This window comes from Cryptomeria japonica, chromosome 9, assembly GCF_030272615.1.
Source record: "Cryptomeria japonica chromosome 9, Sugi_1.0, whole genome shotgun sequence".
Taxonomy (NCBI): Eukaryota; Viridiplantae; Streptophyta; class Pinopsida; order Cupressales; family Cupressaceae; genus Cryptomeria; species Cryptomeria japonica.
Window position 1 is genome coordinate 141,871,689 of NC_081413.1, and position 22,814 is coordinate 141,894,502.

At 36.4% G+C, this 22,814-nt stretch overlaps 1 protein-coding gene across 1 annotated transcript; it reads left to right on the forward strand.

Annotated features, from left to right (window-relative positions):
- The first annotated feature begins 4,102 nt into the window (after positions 1 to 4,102).
- Positions 4,103 to 4,729, forward strand: LOC131055620 (uncharacterized). The gene has a single exon (XM_057990104.1). It carries the CDS (start codon positions 4,103 to 4,105, stop codon positions 4,727 to 4,729), a length of 627 nt encoding a protein of 208 aa, XP_057846087.1.
- The last annotated feature ends 18,085 nt before the right edge of the window (positions 4,730 to 22,814 follow it).

Below are 22,814 nucleotides of genomic sequence, written 5' to 3' on the forward strand. Positions count from 1 at the left end.
TAGTGAAATAGATGATAATGAAATAGGAATTCAAATGAAATGAAAATATTTACATTACATTATTTATGTAAATGCAATTGAATTGTTAGTATTATTTTTGTGAAACTAGGGATCATCATTGCTAATGAGCAATTGAGTGCAAGTGAATGGAGGAACAGGTGAACGCGACTGAAGGTGAGAACATGGTTCAAGTAGAGTTGTTTTATCTCTTGGAATTTTCTATAATAGATGGGAATCTCTCACACCATATTATAATTTATCATCGAAATCTTGTAAAGATGGAGGATTTAAATGACTTTATTTGAGTGTTTGTTTAAATTGGAATGATGAATTTGGAATGAGTAGTTTTAATTGATAGATTGAGTTCAATGTTTATACATGTAATTTGATGTTTGTATGTGCATCTTGTGAAATGGATTAAATATCGTGCTTATATTTACCCTTCTTGATTTATGATAATGATATATATAAACATATATATATGTATATGTGTATATAAGGATATACATATACAAGTACACACACACACACACACACACATGCACACATATATATATACGTATATGAATTATATGATGTCTTGAAAAAAAAAAAAGATAATTAAATTTGAATTGATTTATTACTAGAGTTATCTTTATATATATATATATAATTATATGTATTATATATATGAGTTCGAATAAAAATTCGATCATACAAATATATATGTATGTACATGATTATTATATATGTAAATATATTGTTGAAATTAATTTATTTTGTTTTATGATAGATCATTATATATATATATATATATGCATGAAAGCGACTTATTTGAAGGCAATCTATCCGATATGGTGGCAGGTTATCACTCCAAGTCATAGTCGACAAACCATGCATGATATGAGGGAAGTCGACTTGGCATCGTAGACACTTAGAAACTATTGCAAAGTGAAATCGATATTAATCGACCATGCTGCAAATAAAACTTAGAGTTCAAGTTGAATATGGATTGATCGACGTGGCTAAAAAATGTTAGAATAAGCATCGCATGGTATGCAAACTAATCTGCATACCAACGACGGTGCATGGGAAGTTAACAAACTACACTGATAGCAGTGGGAGTCGATAGTAATATCGACTAAGAAATTGCCTAGCCCACATAATAACACTAGAAATAATGAACTTAACAACTTCAGCAGTTTGGTGTCACGTAGTAGATAATGAATATCATTGCATGGAGAACACATAAGTGTTCAAAACCATTTAGGACTATGATGTTGCAGTTAAACAATGTGTGGTGTCACTTAGATACCAATAAATCAGTCCACCACTATGAGAGATTGGCTCCAAAATAGGAATTAATATAGATTTAGTCACTATATATATAGACTGTTGGTTATGGAGGAAAAACATGAGGGATAAATATGCATTAAATATAGATAATAGAATAAATAATAGAGATGATAGAATAGAGAATGGAGATGAAAACAACACAACAAAAGGAATTGTAAAACATAGAGGAAGAAAAGAATTGGAAATCTACAAGTGTTGCGGTCAGATCTAGAAGAAGAATTAGTGTTGAGCATCACAATTTTGGCATTGAATTTCAGAGGTAGGCTCTTAATTGAGCAATAGTTTATTATATATTTATAGAATAAGAATAAAATTATCTTGAGAATTGTTTATTTTAAATCACCAATGAAGAAAGAGTTAAACTTTGAATTAGTTTATGCATTAGAAGACATGATAATTCATTTTGAAATTTCATTTGAAGAAGCCATATAGGTATGTGCATTATGAAATTTTGTCTTACTTAATACTCATGGAAAAATTACTGAATTTAGATAGTTGAATTCATTAATATGTAAATATACATACATGTGTTACACCTTAATTTAATTATTGTCTTTGATTTACTTGAAAAGATAGAAGTGAAAGATGGTTCTCTTTTCGGATATATATTTGGTTATCCATGAAAGATTGTTTTCTTGCCATATATAATTGGTTGTAAATGAAAGATTGTTTCCTTCTATATCTATTTAATGAAAGATTGTCCTCTTTAACATTGTATTTTTATCATGCAAGAAATAGGAAGCTAGAATTAAAAAATTAAAGATTATCTTCTATATATTTATTCTAAGTTTCATATGAACATTAGAAAAGCTAGATATGCTTGTGTTTGTGGGAAAGTTACCTTCTGGGATTGGTATGTGGAATCATAGAGAGAATAGTTTTCTTTTCCAAACTAGATTTTATTGCTATGCATGGCATTATACTCGGTTGAGTGACTAATTGACCATTGAAATAGATGGATTTATTTATGCTTTCTACCATATCTTTGATTGATCTTGCTTGTTTATTAATGGAATTAAAAAATAGAAAATGCATGTATCATTCCAGGCACGCACCAAATTCCATCTTGTCTATCGAATTCTTTTTTCTAAGAAATTCATGTAGGGTTGGGTATTCTTGATTGACCGAGAATTATGGGGAAGTGTAAGCTTCAAGGTTGGGTGGAAAAAGCACCTAAATCTTGTTCTCATCTTCATTATAAAGATTGCATTGAAGATAGCTTGGATTGCAGATCAAAGGACACGTCTCATCCTTTACTTTATATTTTAGTTGTTATTTGAACTTAAGGCATTAGAAAGGCCTAAGTATTGTATGTAGATATGATTGAGTTATTACAACATTTTCTTATTGAATAAAGAATCTATATCTCCTTATAGAAATCTCGTGTTTATAATGATATCATCAGAAATGATCATTTAGAACTAAGGATGAAATAGTGGAAGTAAAGAAACTTATTTAAGGAATTATGAGTTTATTTAAGAATAAAGAGTATTACATTTTATTATTGAAATTAGAATGTTTTACGTCTTTACATTTTGGTATCAGAGTGCTAGGTTTGAAACACTATGGCCTATGACCATTACGATAAAGAAACATTCCTTGATATAGGAATTGTTGAATTGCAATGGGTTATAGAACTACTAGAGATGGATCTAGCAATGCGAATGAAAGACTTGACTAGATTCCCAATCTCTTGAATCGGTAGAATGCTAGGATGGATGGAATTGAACAAAAAGTTTGAAGGGTTGGTCAGGTTCGAAATGAACAACCTCGACAAGATGAGCAACCTATAAATAAAATTCCTAGATCTGAGGAACAACCTGATCATTGAGCTAGGATTGAAGGGGAGATAGCCAAAGACTTGAAAAGGATAGCCCCACCGAAGTTATATGGTAAGACCATTGGTGATGGTGTTGAAGCTTGGGTAATTGAGATGAAGAAGTATTTTGAACTTTGTAACATGTCCAATGAAACTAAAGCAATATGGGTTGCTTATCAGCTTACTGGAGAAGCTATGACATGGTGGGACAATGAGAAATCTGAAAAGAAGTTACAGCCTGGTGATATTACTTGGGAACTATTTTTGCAATCATTTAGGAAGAGGTGGATTCCTCAGTTATTTTTTGACAAGAAGATGACTGAATTCTAGAATCTGACGCAAGGTGGTATGATAGTTACTCAATAGTGGGAGAAATTCACCAACCTCCTAAAGTATGTTCCATAGTACCAAATGGATGAATGATTCTGCATTCAAAAATTCATCTTGGTTTTGAGGACTCACATTGGAGAAAAAGTGGATATTCATAATCCATTAACTATGGATGAAGTTTTTGAGAAAGCAACTAAACAGGAACAAAAGTTGCAACAGTTGGAAAATTTCTGAAAGAATGTGAATACCAAACTAGATTTTGGGAATAGGAATTTTTAAAATAATGATCAATAGAAAGGCAACCGACAGATAAGGAATCTGAAAAGAGGACCTAACACTCAGGAGAAAGGAGGAGTGAATCAGTGTGGAAACAAGAAAGTGAATTGTAACGCCAACTTCACTAATCCCAATACTAGGTGGAACTTTGACAGGAATGGATCTGGTAGACACCTAGGACCTAGAGATGGATGTTACAACTATGGGGGAAATCATTATACTTCAAACCATCCACAATGTTCTACAGCTCAAAGAGGAGGAAATCAACAAGGAGCTTCACAAAATTAGATTCATGCAACGGTTGACAATCGTTAGGCTAATTTTTAGGCTTCACCTATCCAGATGACGGGTAAGCTTTTTGGTCAATCAGTTTCTATTTTGATATATACAGGAGCTATTGAATGCTTTATTGATCCTAAAGTAGTTTCTAGATTATCTATTAGACCTGGTTATATGTCAAATGCATGGATGGTTCAATATGGAAATCGAGCAGAGAAGAGGGTAGATTCATGTCTATTTTGTAGTGATTTAGAGCTTCCTAGTTTCCAAACTCAAGTTAATCTATATGTGGCACCACTAGGATTGTATGATGTAATCTTAGGTATCAATTGGTTAAATGAGCACAAAGTTGTAGTAAACTATGAGGATAAGGTTGTTAGTTGTATAGATGATTTTGGAAATCTGGTTGAGATTCTTAGGTCTCAAAGGCCTCTTGAATTGAGACACATCTCAGCTATGCAAATTAAGAAAGCCCAAAGGAAGGGATGTTCCATATTTTCTATCATTGTAAGTGACTTGGATAATACCAAGAAAAGCCCTAAGGGTTATCCAGTTCTCAAAGAGTTCCTAGATGTTTTTCAAGAAGACCTTACTAGGTTACCACCAGAAAGGGAATTTGATTTCATTATAGAACTCTTACCTGGAACTAAGCCACAATCCAAGGCTCCATACAAAATGACTACCACATAATTGTATGAGCTTAAGGATCAATTGTAGGAGTTTCTTAGACAAGGTTTCATAAGACCTAGTGTATCTCTATGGGGTGCACCAGTAATCTTCATGAAGAAGAAAGATGGTACCTTGAGATTATATATTGACTATAGGATTCTAAACAAGGTAACCATTAAGAACATATATCATTTGCCTAGGATAGATGAGTTATTTGATCAAATGAAGGGTGCTACAATATTCTCTGAGATCGATCTTCGATCAGGTTACCACTAGTTGAGGATTAAAGATGAGGATATTCCTAAGACAACATTTCAAATTCGGTATGGACACTATGAGTTCACTATAGTACCTTTTGGTTTAACCAATGCCCCACCAACGTTTATGAACCTTATGAACAACATTTTTAGAGACTACCTAGATGATTTTGTGCTTATATTCATTGATGACATATTGATTTATTCCAAAAATGAAGAGGAACACAAGAAGAACTTAAGGATAGTTTTGCAATGATTAAGGGATCCAAAGCTTTTTGGAAAATTTTTGAAGTGTTCTTTCTTTCAAAAAAAGGTGCACTAATTAGGTCATGTTATATATGCAGAAGGAATCTCAGTTGATCCTGCAAAGATAGAGGCAATTGTAGATTGGCCAACACCTCAGAGTGTTATAGAGGTCAGAAGTTTTATGGGTCTTGTAGGATACTACAGGTAGTATGTGGAAGGTTTTTCTAGAATAGCAACACCTATTACTTCTCTTCAGAAGAAGGGAAAGAAATTTAAGTGGACTAAGAAGTGTGAAGAGTCATTTCAGCTCTTGAAGCAAAAAATGACAACAATGCTAGTCTTGACTATACCAGATCCTAATGGAAACTTCACAGTGATTACAGATGCCTCAGGTGAAGGTGTAGGAGTAGTGTTAATGTAGGAAGGAAAGGTGGTTTCTTTTGAGTCTATTAAAATGAAGCAATATGAATTGAACTATGCACAACATGACTTAGAGCTCTTAGCTATTATTCATACATTACAATTGTGGAGGCATTACCTTCTCGAGAAGGCATTTGAGCTAAAGACGGACCACTTAGACCTAAAATATATCTTTACACAACCTAATCTTAATGCAAGATAGAGAAGGTGGCTTGAATTCCTAAGTGATTATAATTTTGGTATTGAATATATCAGAGGAAAGGAAAATAGGGTAGCAGATGCTCTTAGCAGAATAAGACATCTATCTGCTATGTTTACTACAAGGTCAAACTTGAAGCAACAAGTGTTGTAGAATCTTTCTAAAGATGAGCATTACCTAAGGGTTGAGCAATCCTTGGGAGTAGATCCTTCAGATCATCGATTTGATGGATATGAGTTGGACCCTGATGGTATTTTGAGATACCAAAGAAGGATGTATATTCCTAAAGGTGAAGACTTAAGGAAATTAATATTACATGAGGTGCACAATACACCTTATTCAAGACATCCTGGAGTGACAAAGATAGTAGCTGAATTGAGATCTTTGTATTTTTGGCCTAAACTCAGGAAAGAGGTGATAGAGTATCTGGTATAGTGTTTGGAATGTCAGCGAGTGAAAGATGGGCATGTTCATCTGGAGAGACTTTTGTTTCAACATGTCATACCAGAGTATAAGTGGCAAGTAATCAGTATGGATTTTATCCAGGGATTACCTATGAGCAAAAATAAGCATGTTACCATCTTAGTAGTTGTGGATAAATTCACAAAATTTACACATTTCATACCTAGAAATCTCAATGATGAATCATTTATTCTTGCAAAGAAATTTGTGCAAGAAATATTCCAATTGCATGGTGTACCAAAAACCATTATTTTAGATAGGGATACCAGGATGACATCTAGATTTTGGACAACATTGAATGCAACTTTGGGAACTAGACTGAACTTTAGTTTAGCATATCATCCTCAGGCTGATGGCCAAACAAAAAGGGTTAATTAGGTTGTGGAAGATATTTTACGGATGTATTGCATGGATCAGCAGTACAAGTGGGAGGAGTATTTGCCTTTGGTTGAGTTTGCATATAATAACTCATTTCATGCATCTTTAAGGATGGCACCTTTTGAGGCACTCTATGGACAAAAATGTCACACACCCATTAGCTAGGATAGAATGGAAGATATGATCATTATTGGTCCTAATTTTCTCAAGGAAATTGATGAGCAGATGAAGTTGATCAGGACAAGATTGAAAGAGGTAGTCGATAGACAAAAAAACTATGCTGATAGAAACAGGACTTTCAAAAAGTTTGTTGCAGAAGATAAAATCTTTTTGAGGGTCAAGCCTCATAAGAGCTCTATCTCATTTGGGAAATCATCAAAGTTGGCACCAAGATATGTGGGACCCTTTGATGTGTTGGAAGTTATTAATCCAGTTGCTTATAGATTAGCTTTACCACCCGCTCTAGCTCAAATCCATAATGTTTTCCATGTTTCTTTGTTGAAACTTTATCATCCTGATGCATCTCATATTCTTGATTGGTGATCTTTACAAATACAGGATCAAGGGGTGGTGCTAGTGGAGCCCATCTGAATCCTAGATCAATGTAGCATGAAGATACGTAGCAAATATTTCATTCAGTATAAGGTCCAGTAGGACCAATATGCTGGGATAGTGCTACATGGGAGGATGTTGAGATGATTGACCATCATTTTCCTCATTTGCTTTCTTAGAGTAGTATTTCCTTAGTGCATGAGATACCTTGGTACTCTGATTTGATTTACATACAACTTGGATAGCATGGATGCTATTGTTATTGTTTATGTTTTGATTTAAGACTATGATATATGGTTAATATTCTATGATAATATGTGCTTATTAATAGATAATAAGACATCAAGACGATGTCTCTTCCAAGTGGGGAAGGATGTCACAAACCATATGGGTATGTGCACCAAGTTGTGGTACCAAAAGGGGGTCTTAAGATGCCACTTTTTTTCTGAAATCAGCAAAGTCTGAACTTCAATGATAATTGAACCTAATTACACTCGAAATTTGAAGATGCAACAACAACAAGAGTCACAGTGCTTTGAGTCTACTTTCTAAACTACTAATTTGTTTTGAAAATGGTGGAGATTAAGGGCTTCAAAAAGGGAGGCCACAAAAAATGGTCCTATTTTTTATGCAAAAAACATAACATAGCATTTGTTGTGGCCCCCCTAAAATGTTAACTTTTTTTTGAATTTTTAAAATCACTTCAGTGAGAAATTAGCTAACACCTTGTAGTTTATGCCAGATTTTTCAGCTAATTTTTTAATGAGTATATGATTTTTTACTAATTTTCGAAGTGGACACATCCTAAAAAACAGAAATTTGAGCATGCTCCCCCCTAAAATCATTGAAAACTAATCAAAAATCAAAAATCAAAACTTTTTTTTCTTAAATTGTGTAGAATGGAGTCTAGTTTCTAAAAAATGTAAGTTTTTTCAAAATCAGATGAACGTGTAAAAATCTATACCCAAAATAGTGCATGTTGGTTTTTGACAAAAAACGGACACACTAACAAAAGAAATTATAGATGAAAGACTTTAAAAAAATCAAAATTTAAAATAAATTACATTGTTGGATAGCTAAGAGGGAGCTCAAGTTTACCATGGTATTTTTTTTAACTTCATTGAAACACGTGCAAACCTAACGGAGAGCACGAACAAAAATATGTCAAAATTTTCAATGCTCTGATAAAAACACGTCTATAGACTAAAATTGTTGTCCAAACCTTTGGGTTGGATGCCCAAGGAAAATCCAACCCATAGGTTTGGTGTTTCCCAAACCGGTTCATTTGGCACATGCCAAATATGGTCCATATTCCACATTTGGCACACTCCAAATAGGGAGAGCGCCAAATATGTACATAGAAACCCCCATCTTACCTCTCCCTTCTTTATCTACCTTCCCTCGTAGTTCCATCTCTCTCTATGAACTAGATCTCATATTCTCTCTCTCCCCTTACCTCTTCTCGGGCTCTTCATTCTTATAGATACATAATCTTCTTTGTCCCTCCACTCTCTAGCTCTCACAATTCCCTTATTCTCCTATCCCTCAAGCTATCTCCCTCTCCATCCTTACACCCATCTAATTCCCTCTCTCACCTCTTTCCCTTGGTTTCTTCCTCACTCCCTCCCCTCTCTAGGTGCTAAGGAGTATTAGGACACCATATGACCCCTTAGGACACAATATGACCCCTAACGACACCTAAGGTGTCAAATGGTGTCCTAAGGAGTCATAGGACACCATATGACCTCTTAGGTTACCATAGGACCCATAAAGACACCATATGTTGTCCTCATTAGTCATAGGACACCATATGACCCCTTAGGACACCATACAACCCATAACAACACCATATGGTGTCTTAATTGGTCATAGGACACCATATGATCCCTTAGGTGTCATTAGGGGTCATATTGTGTCCTAAGGGGTTATATGGTGTCATATGACCCCTTAAAACACCATATGACCCCTTAGTACACCATATGGTGTCAATATGGTTCGTATGTTGTCCTATGACCTTTTAGGACACCATATGACCCCCTAGTACACCATATGAGATCAGTATGGTCTTATGGTGTGTGATGATCCCCTAGGACACCATATGACCCCTTAGGACACCATACAACCCATAATGACAACATAAGGTGTCCTAAGGGGTCAGATGGTGTCTTAAGGGGTCATAACACACCATATGACCTGTTAAGACACAATATGATCCCTAACGACACCTAAGGGGTCATATGGTGTCCTATGACCCCATAAGACACCATATGACTCCTTAGGACACCATATGACTCCTTAGGACACCATATGACACCATAAAACCCATAACATTGTTTATCAACAATTACTTATTTATAAACAATTTCTAACCGCTTAATCTCCTTGATCACACTTCCCATGATCAATCTTAGCCATCAGATCTTCAAACTTGACTAGGTTCCATGTATTTTTCGATCTAAAAATGTTTTACCTCACCTTGGAACTTGCATTCCTTCCTTGGAACTTGTGCTAGGTTATTGCGGTTTAATCTATGTTGTGGATCTTCCTCCTGTATTTTCCATGTCGTCGATCCTCAACAAACTTTTTGCATGACAAACCAATCATCTGATCAACTTCAACTCATCAGCATCCTTCATTAAATAATGCTTTTATCCATCCAATGCAATCTATTATAACTCAGTTGTTACTTGGTTAATACTGAACTTCGCTCAATAGACATTCTACCTTATTTAACCAATATCGATAACCTTAGGGTTTACTGACTAGGTGCCTTAGGGTTTACCAACTAGGTTCCTTGCTCGGTGACATAATACAATAGTAAACTTATAATCAACAACATGTGTAGGATATCAAAACAATCAAAACAACATGATCTCATCATTGTCTAACTTGGTAATAGTTGCCCATTGAATAACTTATATCTCCCATTTATTATCACATTCTTTTTGTGTCACTTACCGACCTCCTAATACTCATCAACACATACTTTTCAAGATATGGCAACATCATACCGAATCAGAACATCAATTTCTTGACATCAATGACAAAACAATATTATTAAGACAGTAATCATCCTTCTTCAGTTATATCAATAATCTCCAACAACCTTCTCAATATCCTTATTGAAATGCCAACAATATCCTTTCTATTGTAATGCCAACAATAGGACACAATATGACCCCTGACAACACTATGACCCTTAACAACCCCACATTGTGTCCTAAGGGGTCATATGGTGTCCTAACAGGTCATATAGTGTCATATGACCCCTTAGGACACCATATAACCCCTTACATATCGTTAAGGTTTACATTGTGTCCTAAGGGATCATATAGTGTCCTATGACCACTTAGGACACTATATGACCCCTTAGGACATCATATGGTGTCATTATGGGTCATCTGGTGTCCTAAGAGGTCATATGGTGTCTTAAGGGGTCATAACACACCATATGACCTGTTACGACATAATATGATCCCTAATGACACCTAAGGGGTCATATGGTGTCCTATGACCCCATAGGACACCATACAACCCATAACGACACCATATTGTGGCCTAAGGGGTCATATGGTGTCCTAAGGGGTCATAGGACACCATATGACCCCTTATGACACCATACAACCCATAACGACACCATATTATGTCCTAAGGGGTCATATGGTGTCCTAAGGGGTCATAGGACACTAGATGACCCCTTAGGACACCATGTGATCCATTAGAACACCATATAGTGTTGTTATGGTTCATATGGTGTCCTAAGGGGTCATATGGTGTCCTAACGGGTCATACAGTATCCTATGACCCCTTAGGATATCATATAACCCCTTATGTGTCATTAGGGTTCACATTGTGTCCTAAGGGGTCATATGGTGTCCTATTACCCCTTAAGACACCATATAGTGTCATTATGGGTCATATGGTGTCCTAAGTGGTCATTAGGTGTCTTATGATCCCATAGGACACAATATGACCCCATAGGACACCATATGATCCATAATGACAACATAAGGTGTCCTAAGGGGTCATAACACACCATATGACCCATTAAGACATAATATGATCCCGAACGACACCTAAAGGAGCATATGTTGTCCTAAGGGTTCATAGGACACCATATGACCCCTTAGGACACCATAAAACCCATAACAAAACCATATTGTGTTGTAAGGGGTCATATGGTGTCCTAAGGGGTCATAGGAAATAATATGACCCCTGACGACACTATGACCCTTAACAACCCCATATTGTGTCCTAAGGGGTCATAGGACACCAGATGACCCCTTAGGACACCATGTGACCCCTTAGGACACCATGTGACCCCTTAGAACACAATATAGTGTCTTTATGGGTCATACGGTGTCCTAACGGGTCATATAGTGTCATATGACCCCTTAAGACACCATATAATACCTTACACATCGTTAGGGTTCACATTGTGTCCTAAGGGATCATATAGTGTCCTCTGACCCCTTAGGACACTATATGACCCCTCTAGACACCATATGGTGTCATTATGGGTCGTATGGTGTCCTAAGGGGTCATATGGCGTCTTAAGGGGTCATATGGTGTCTTAAGGGGTCATAACACACCATATGACCCGTTAAGACACAATATGATCCCTAACGACACCTAAGGGGTCATATGGTGTCCTATGACCCCATAGGACACCATATGACCCATTAGGACACCATATGACCCCTTAGGACACCATACAACCCATTACGACACCATATTGTGTCCTAAGGGGTCATAGGATGCCATATGACCCCTTACAACACCATATTGTGTCCTAAGGGGTCATAGGACACTAGATGACCCCTTAGGACACCATGTGACCCCTTAGAACACCATATAGTGTTGTTATGGGTCATATGGTATCCTAAGGAGTCATATGGTGTCCTAATGGGTCATATAGTGTCATATGACCCCTTAGGACACCATATAACCCCTTACATGTCGTTAGGGCTCACATTATGTCCTAGGGGATCATGTAGTGTCCTATGACCCCTTAGGAAACTATATGACCCCTTAGGACACCATATGGTGTCATTATGGGTCGTATGGTGTCCTAAGGGGTCATATGGTGTCTTAAGGGGTCATAACACACCATATGACCCGTTACGACACAATATGATCCCTAACGACACCTAAGGGGTCATATAGTGTCCTATGACCCCATAGGACTCCATATGACCCCTTAGGACACCATATGACCCATAACAACACCATATTGTGTTAGACGGGGTCACATGGTGTCCTAAGGGGTCATAGGACACAATATGATCCCTTAGGACACCATGTGACCCCTTAGAACACTATATAGTGTCGTTATGGGTCATATGGTGTCCTAAGGGGTCATATGACATCCTAACGGGTCATATAGTGTCCTATGACCCCTTAAGACACCATATTGCCCCCTCCCTCCATATCTCACCCTCCATCCTTACCTCATATGGTTTAGCATATTGGGTTATAGGGTCTATGGTTATTGTATAGGGTTGAGGATTTAGCATATTTGGTCATATGATCTAGGGTATTTGTTATAGGTTTGAAATGGTTTAATTTTTATGGTTGTGGCTATCAAACTATAGGGTATAGAGTATATATTATAGGGTATAGAGTAGAAATTTATCAAAGGTTGAAAAATTTCAATGGAAGTCATTTGGCTAGCACGATATTTGGCGCTAGCAAAATGAGCTACACTAAAAAATGGTTATATGGGACCCTTGACCCATGATCCAAGCCCACATTCTCTCATTTGTCTTCTTGATGTGCATGATCAGACAAAAAAATGCTTTTTGCATGGTGTTGACATTTTATACAAGATTAATTTTATACATTCCATCAGCTCTCCACCACCTTTTTTTTCATTTGGCAACGTTGAAGAGGAAGAACATAGTTTTTTCTATCAAATTTGAATAATTGAGGTAATATTATCTTGTTTTTAGAATTCAAATACTTATTAAGTGTTATTGATTATAATCCTATTAGATTTACATTAGATTTAACAATGCATTTGAAGCAAGTTGCATAAGAAAATTATTTGTTTAGTGGTTTAAAACAAAATTTGCAATTTCATACATCCTTTTTAAGATCTTATGAAATAATTTAAAAAAGGAATATATGAAATAATTTCAATTTCATATATCCATTTTAACATATGCATAATTAGGACAGTCATAGATGCATTAGGATTGTCCTAATATAATTAGGATAGTCATAGATCCATTAGGACTGCCCCTTACGCCTCTTGAAATCTCTTTATGAATTAACTTTATTCTCTTTTATGTGCATGTACATGTAGAAATCATCATCATGCCAAGGAAATGACCAAAAAATGTAACACCGAAAGAGTGTGAAGCTAAGAATGCAAAAAAAGAGAGAAGGAATGAAGAAATTTCATGAAGAGAGGAAATTGAATACCATAGAAGAAGAGGTGCCAATTGAAGAGGAACATGAAATATCCATCCAATCTAAGAGAGAGACAAAATTGGCCACACAAAGGCAACGGATGCAAAATCTTCGTGCAATGAGACAATTGAATCCTGAGGTTGAGAGCATGGCTACCACAATTCAAGTTGAAGGCACCCCATCTCTTACATCTCAAGTTGAAGGCACGCCATTTCTTATTGGCAAACTATTGGTGTCTACAACATCTCATATTGAATGCACTCCCTCTATGACATTTGGCATTGCAAGTACTTCATGACTGCCATCAAGTATTGGAGCTACACCATCTTATACACCTCAATTTCAAGGTATGTCATCATTTTCATCTCCGGTTGAAGGTATGCCACCTATCCCTAATGTTGTTGACATTCCTAATCTTGAGGTAACTCAAAGTTTGAGAACACCTCCTAGAGTTTTGCATAGAAAGCCTAAGTATTTGATTGATATTGATGCTAATGTTTTGAAACCAATGGTTGACAATATTTCGAAGCATACTTGTCAAAGACATACTAATCGGATACGGAAAATATTTTTTGAGCCTTTAAATGAGACAGGAAGATGTCAACTATTTGTTGAAATGATGAGAAATCTGAAATTTACGCCCATAATGAAGATTCTTGGGCTAAGAACATCGATTGAATCAAGTCACAAATCTATTGTGAAGAATCTAATGAATGCATATGATATTGTTGGTTCTAACTCACGCACAAAAGATAGTAATGCCACACGACATGTCATTACATCAACAATTGTAAGCACTCAAACTAAGAAATCTCGCCTTAGCTATTCCACAGAAGGTGCAATCACAATATTACAACTCCATAGAAGTTGCTATATTTTTGCATATAGCAATCATGATAAAGAGTAGAGTGGATCCAGATGGTTCATTGGATTAAATGTAAATGTAAAAAATTGTAATATCAATCTTATTTGGATATATGTACATGACTTGTATTTTTTACTACTCGAGGCATTGTAATATAAAAAATTATGTTTTTGTCTTGTTTTGTGTGATTTTATGTAAATAATGTTATTTTGGACCATTAGAGATCACATGGGATCATTTTGTGAAGTTTTAGGTTAATATGGTAAAAGATGTAAAAATTGTTCATTTGTTGTCAATCACTCAAAGTGTGAAAAATTATCAAAATTCAGAATCATTTTTTCTCGATGTTACTGAAATGTAAGAATGAGTCATTTGATGTTGGGGGTTTGTGTTATGGAACTCTAAAAAAGCCTCTCTCAGTTTCGGTAGACTCGGATCCAGTTTCTTGTGGCGACACTTTCTCAGTTGCGACAAAAAGCATCAGATGAGTTCAATGAAAAGTTGCACAATGCCCCATCTTTCAATCTGCTTGGTGTGGCACCAAACCATCAGCTCATATGCATCGGGGTGGCCAATTTTATGCTAGGAATGCCTTCTCTTTGTTCTCCAACTCATCCGATCGTTGCGGGCCACACCCTAGCAACAAAATCGCATAAGTGCTCAAGTTGCTCAAAGTTGTCAATATTCGGCATCGAGTTTCTCGGAGCTTGTTAATAATAAGAACAAGTTGTCTGATCCTATGGGGTTGTATTATGGTACTCTAAGAAAACCTCTCTCAGTTTTGGTAGACTTGGATCCAGTTGCTCATGGCGACACTTTCTTGGTTGCTACAAAAAGTGTCAGATGAGTTCAATGAAAAGTTGTACAATGCCCCATCTTTCAATCCGCTCATCGTGACACCAAATTATCAAATCGTACGCATTGGCATGGCTAGATTTATGCTAGGAATGCATTCATTTTTCTCTCCAACTCGCCTTATCGTTGCGGGCCATACCCTAGCAGCAAAATTGCCTAAGTGCTCAAGTTGCTCAAAGTTGTCAATATTCGGCATCGTGTTTCTCAGTGCCCGTTAATCATAAGAATGAGTCGTCTAATCCTATGGGGTTTTTTTATGGCACTCTAAAAGATCATCTCTCAGTTTTGGTATACTTGGATACAGTTGCTCGTGGCGACACTTTCTCGGTTGCGACAAAAAGCGTCAAATGAGTTCAATGAAAAGTTGCAAAATGCCTCATCTTTCAATCCGCTCATTGTGGAACCGAACCGTCAGCTCATACACATCGGGGTGGTCAGGTTTATGCTATTAATTCCTTCTTTTTTCTCTCCAACTTGCCCGATCGTTGCGGGCCACACCCTAGCAGTGAAATCGCCTAAGTGCTCAAGTTGCTCAAAGTTGTCAATATTCGGCATCGTGTTTCTCGGTGCCCGTTAATCATAAGAACAAGCCATCTAATCCTATGGGGTCATTTAATGGCACTCTAAAAAAGCCTTTCTCTATTTTGGTAGACTCAGATCCAGTTGCTCGTGGTGACACTTTCTCAGTTGCGACAAAAAGCATTAGATGAGTTCAATGAAAAGTTGCACAATGCCACATCTTTCAATCTTCTCATCGCGGCACCAAACCGTTAGCTCGTACGCGTCGAGGTGGCTATTTTTACACTAGGAATTCCTTCATTTTGTGTTCCAACTCACCTGATCATTGTGGGCCACACCCTAGCAGCGAAATCGCCTAAGTGCTCAAGTTGCTCAAAGTTGTCAATATTCGGCATCGCATTTCTCGGCGCCCGTTAATCATAATAATTAGTTGTCTAATCCTACAGGGTCATGTTATGGCACTCTAAAAAATCCTCTCTTAGTTTCGGTAGACTCGGATCCAGTTGCTCGTGGTGACACTTTCTTAGTTGTGACAAAAAGCGTCAGATGAGTTCAATGAAAAGTTGCACAATGCCCCATCTTTCAATCCGCTCGTCATGGCACCGAACCATCAGCTTGTATGCATCAGGGTGGCTAGGTTTATGCTAGGAATTCCATCATTTTTCTCTCCAACTTGCTTGATCATTGTGGGCCACACCCTAGCAGTGAAATCGCCTAAGTGCTCAAGTTGCTCAAAGTTGTCAATATTTGGCATCGTGTTTCTCGGCGCCCGTTAATCATAAGAACGAGCCATCTGATCCTATAGGATCATGTTATGGCACTCTAAAAAAAAGCCTCTCTCAATTTTGGTAGACTCAGATCCAGTTGCTCGTGGCGACACTTTCTCGGTTGTGACAAAAAGCGTCAGATGAGTTCGATGAAAAGTTGCACAATGCCCCATCTTTCAACCCGCTCATCGCAACACCGAACCGTCATCTCTTACATGTCAAGGTGGTTGGGTTTATGCTAGGAATGCCTTCCTTTTTCTCTCGAACTCGCTCGATCGTTGCAAGCCACACCCTAGCAGTGAAATCGCCTAAGTGCTCAAGTTGCTCAAAGTTGTCAATATTTGACATCGCATTTCTCGGTGCTCGTTAATCATAAGAACGAGCTGTCTAATCCTACGGGGTCGTGTTATGGTACTCTAAAAAATTCTCTTTCAGTTTCAATAGACTCGGATCTAGTTGCTCGTGACGACACTTTCTCAGTTGCGACAAAAAAGCGTCAGATGAGTTCAATGAAAAGTTGCATAATGCCCCATCTTTTAATCCACTCATCATGACACTGAACCATCAGCTCATACACATTGGGGTGGTCGGGTTTACACTAGGAATGCCTTTTTTTTTCTCTCCAACTTGCCTGATCTTTGCGGGTCACATCCTAGCGGCAAAATCGCCTAAGTGTTCAAGCTGCTCAAAGTTGTCAATATTTGGCATCACGTTTCTCGATGCCCGTTAATCATAAGAACAAGCCATCTGATCCTATAGGGTCATTTTATGGCATTGTAAAAAAGCCTCTCTTGGTTTTGGTAGACTCGAAACCAGTTACTCGTGGTGACACTTTCTCGGTTGCGACAAAAAGCGTCAGATGAGTTCAATGAAAAGTTGCACAATGCCCCATCTTTCAATCCACTTGTCATGGCACCGAACCAACAAATCATACATGTCGGGGTGGCTAGGTTTACGCTAGGAATGCCTTCATTTTTCTCCAACTCACTTGATCATTGCGGGCCACACCTTGGCAGCGAAATCGCCTAAGTGCTCAAGTTGCTCAAAGTTGTCAATATTCAGCATCATGTTTCTCGGTGCCTATTAATCATAAGAATGAGATGTCCGATCCTATAGGTTCATGTTATGGCACTCTAAAAAATCCTCTCTCAGTTTTGGTAGACTCAAATCCAGTTGCTCGTGGTGACACTTTCTTGATTGCAACAAAAAGTGTCAGATGAGTTCAATGAAAAGTTGCACAATGCCCCATCTTTCAATCCACTCATCATGGCACCGAACCGATAGCTCGTATGTGTTGGGGTGGCTGGGTTTACTCTAGGAATGCTTTCTTTTTTCTCTCTAACTTGTCTGATCATTGCGGGCCACTCCCTAGCAGCAAAATCGCCCAAGTGCTCAAGTTGCTCAAAGTTGTCAATATTCGGCATCACGTTTCTTGGTGCCCAATAATCATAATAATGAGTCATTTTATCCTATAGGGTCATGTTATGGCACTCTAAAAAAGCCTCTCTCGATTTCGGTAGACTCGGATCTCGTTGCTCATGGTGACACTTTCTCGATTGCAACAAAAAGCATCATATGAGTTCAATGAAAAGTTGCACAATGCCCCATCTTTCAATCCACTCGTCACGACACTGAACTGTCAGCTCATACGCATCGAGGTGGCCAAGTTTATGCTTGGAATGCCTTTTTTTTTCTCTCCAACTCATCTGATCGTTGCGGGCCACACCCTAGCAATGAAATTTCTTAAGTGCATGCATTAGATGAATAGAAGTTTATGGGCTATGCAATTTTTTTAGAATGGGTATTGGTACAATGGTGTCTTACATTGTCTAATTTTGGTTCTTTCCATGTTTCCTTTATATAGTCTTATTTTGACTATAACTATTGAATTTGTGTTGATCTCCATAAGCTTGTGTCTTGGATTACAAATACATATTTAGGTTCAAAGATTAAGTAACAATAAACTTTGTGCAATTATTCACTTAATCATTTGTACTGCAATTATGGATAACCATGATAAATGGTTTGCATTAACCAAAAAACTTCAAATCCATGCAACATTGTATATCGTTAAAACTATCAAATATATCCAATACAGACAAATAGGCTTGCCAAAAGCCATATTGATCATAGAATTTAACGTGTTCATAAAACAAAACATATGTTCAAAATTCCTATAAAGGCATAAAAAATGATATCCAATAAAGTCAAATAGGGGCTTTCCAAAAGCCATATGGACATAGAAGAATGTCACATATTCGTAATACAAAACATATATTCAAAATTGTCATATAGGCATACAACATGGTATCTAGTAAAGTCAAATAGGAGCTTGCCAAAAGCCCTATGGACATAGAATGTCGCATATTCGTAATACAAAATATATGTTCAAAATTTCCATATAGGCATACAACATAGGACCATATTCTATTCATTTCCCTCTAGGGGAAGGAAATAGATCACGAGATATCTTTGCCTGTCAAGGGGATGGAGATGTATATGATGCAGGTGTCTTTCGAGTACGTACACTTGACCTCCTCTCCAGACGTTTTTGTAACTCCACCTGATACAATGAAAAGAATGATGTTAGCATATACAAAAATTGAATTTTAGAATGACATATAATAGAATAGTCACCTACCGCATACAAATAATTATGATGTTCATCCACAATAGGTGCATGTTAATGATCTGGAGTGACAAGCCCCTCTTGTGAGCATCACAATATAAATTAAACTAAATACAAGTGTTGTTAAAATTTTCAATAACATATTATTAAGATAACAAATGTAATGCTAAATTTACTAAATTTACAAATATGTCTCATACTTTTGTTAAAGCAGTTGAACTTGCTACTGTTGCAGCAACACCGTGCTCCATTGACGCGCAGACAACAGGAGGATTCTTTGATGTCAACATCTAAAAATTAAACAAAGTATATTGATTAATCGCCAAAACTATCTATATTATTTAGTAACAACATTAAAGATAAATTGTTTACCTAGGTGAAAGATTGTCGATGAAATACACTACGAGGTGTTGATGTTGAAGCTCTAGAATCAAACTATTTGACATCTAAAATGAGTAATTAGAAAATCATTAACATAAGGATCAACTATCTACCTATAATAATTATATTTCTTCACTCATTGTATACCTGTGGAGTTGATGAAGTCCTGAAATAGGGTGTTGCAAGAATGTTGCTAGCATTGTGAACACTTTGACACTCATTTTTTATCATAATAATTTACTAATTTAGATATATTCTCAAATTTCCATATAAGATTTAATAAAAAGAATGAAATGAAATTGTAATGAAATTCACCTGGGTATCAATGCCAAATGTTTTGTTCAGCAAGGATTTTGTCATGACAATGTTCTCCGTAGCAAACTTCGCTCAAGCACATGCATTCTCAGAACTACTAGGATCATAAGTGCAAAGAGAACCACAAGATCGACAAAAATGAGCTGGAACTCAATGCTTAGAAGAATCACCATCATCACTCACATCACCCTCTACTAGAGGCCTAGCATACTATATAAGGGTCTGAGTGAGTGAGCTAATGGAGTCTAGAGTTTCGACCTCAATACTATCCTTCACAATGGAAGGAATAATAACATACGCCACCATAGGTCTGGCCAAGGGTCTTGGTGGGAGATTTGTGTCACATTGTGCACCCTCTTTATCATGTGAGGAACCCCCACATCTACCTTGGAAATCTAGAAAAACAATAAAGTTTGGGATCTCATCAAGGACAAACTCACAGTACAGTTTTCTCAAAAAGTATTGGGGTGCCTCATGATTATTACATGGGGGCTAATCAAATACCATCCACCACCTATACCAAAAATTGTTCTTAATCCCTTCATGATGATGCCAATGAATAGGGAATATCCTACATCCAAGGTGTAAAGGTTGATTCGTTCGGGGGTCTGTAAAAACAGCACACAAGTCAAATTTATTAATTTTCTTTTTCTTCACTACCGCATATGATAATTTGTCAACATAAAATTGCTTTTGTTCTTCCTTCTTACTAGACCAAAAATTTATTTTCCCACTCATAGATTGTATGTGAGATACAATAGATTGCAAAGAACTGGCAAGGTTTGTCCTATGGGAGTTTGTTCCAATGGGATATTTTAGCCTTGTGATTAAACCTTCAAGCTCTTTTTGGCTATTTTCTATTTGACCTAATAGGTTTTCTTGTGTACCTATGGGATATCTAGGGATTGTAGGAGGTTCTTGATGTGATTCTTCTTCAATATGGTCTTCATGAGGAAGTGATTGAGTGTTTTCAACATTTTCTTGTCTAATCTCATTTCCTGATAATGAAAATAAATTGAAATCAATAAACCTAGTTTAATCTTCAAATTAATAAAAAAGTGACAATAAGAAAACAAAAACACATACCTCTTTGATCTCTTCGATGGTGTGGCAGCATTTTGATGAGAGATGGAAAACTTAGTGCCCAATATCAACCTTCTACAAAGGGCGAGCACAAGAAAATGGCACCCCAAATCGCCAAAACATGGGTTTGGGAATGCAGAATGCATCCAAAATGCAGACATGGGTTTTTTTTAAGTTTGAAATGCTCATAAGCCACGCGCCTTATGAGAATTTTCCATTTTTTTTGAAGTGTGGTACCTTTTTGGTACCACAAATTCGTGCATATACCCATATTTATCTATAATTACTTATTTTGAAAATGATGCTTATTTTATTTATTTATGAAATGGAAATGGAATTGTTAGTGAAATAGATGATAATGAAATAGGAATTCAAATGCAATGAAAATATTTACATTACATTATTTATGTACATGCATTTGAATGATCAGTATTATTTTTGTGAAACTGGGGATCGTCATTGCTAATGAGCAATTGAGTTCAAATGAATGCAGGAATAGGTGAATGCGAATGAAGCCAAGAACATGGTTCAGGTAGAGTTGATTTAGCTCTTGGACTTCGCTAGAATAGATGGGAGTCTCACACACCACATTAGAATTTATAATCTACATCTTGTAAAGATGGAGGATTTAAATGACTTTATTTGAGTGTTTGTTTAAATTGGAATGATGAATTTGGAATGAGTAGTTTTAATTGATAGATTGATTTAAATGTTTATACATGTATTTTGATGTTTGTATGTGCATCTTATGAAATGGATTTAATATCGTGCTTATATTTCCACTTCTTGATTTATGATAATGATATATATAAACATATATATATATGTATATGTGTATATAAGGATATACATATACAAATACACACACACACACACACACATATATGAATTATATAATCTTAAAAAAAAAAAAAAGATAATTAAATTTGAATTGATTTATTACTATAGTTATATATATATATATATATGCGTGAAAGCGACTTATTTGAAGGCAATCTATCCAATATGGTGGCAGGTTATCACTGCAATTCATAGTCGACAAAGCATGCATGATATGAGGGAAGTCGACTTGGCATCGTAGAGACTTAGAAACTATTGGAAAGTGAAATTAGTATTAATCGACCATGCTGCAAACAAAACTTAGAGTTCAAGTTGAATATGGATTGATCGACGTGGCTAAAAACTATTAGAATAAGCATCGCATGGCATGCAAATTAATCCCCATATCAACGGTGGTGCATGGGAAGTTAACAAACTACATTGATAGCAATGGGAGTCGATAGTAATATCAACTAAGCAATTTCCTAGCCCACATAATAATACTAGTAATAATGAACTTAATGGCTTCAGTAGTTTGGTGTCACGTAGTAGATAATGAATATCATTTCATGGAGAACACATCAGTGTTCAAAACTATTTAGGATTGTGATGTTGCAATTAAACAATGTGTGGTGTCACTTAGATACCAATAAATCAATCCACCACTATGAGATATTGGCTCAAAAATAGGAATTAATATAGATTTGGTCACTATATATATATAGACTATTGGTTTTGGAGGAAAAACACGAGGGAGAAATATGTGTTAAATATAGATGATAGAATAAAGAATAGAGATGATAGAACAGAGAATGAAGATGAAAAGAACACAACAAAAGGAGTTGTAAAACATAGAGGAAGAAAAGTATTGGAAATCTAGAAGTGTTGTGGTCAGATTTAGAAGAAGAATTAGTGTTGAACATCACAATTTTGGCATCAAATTTC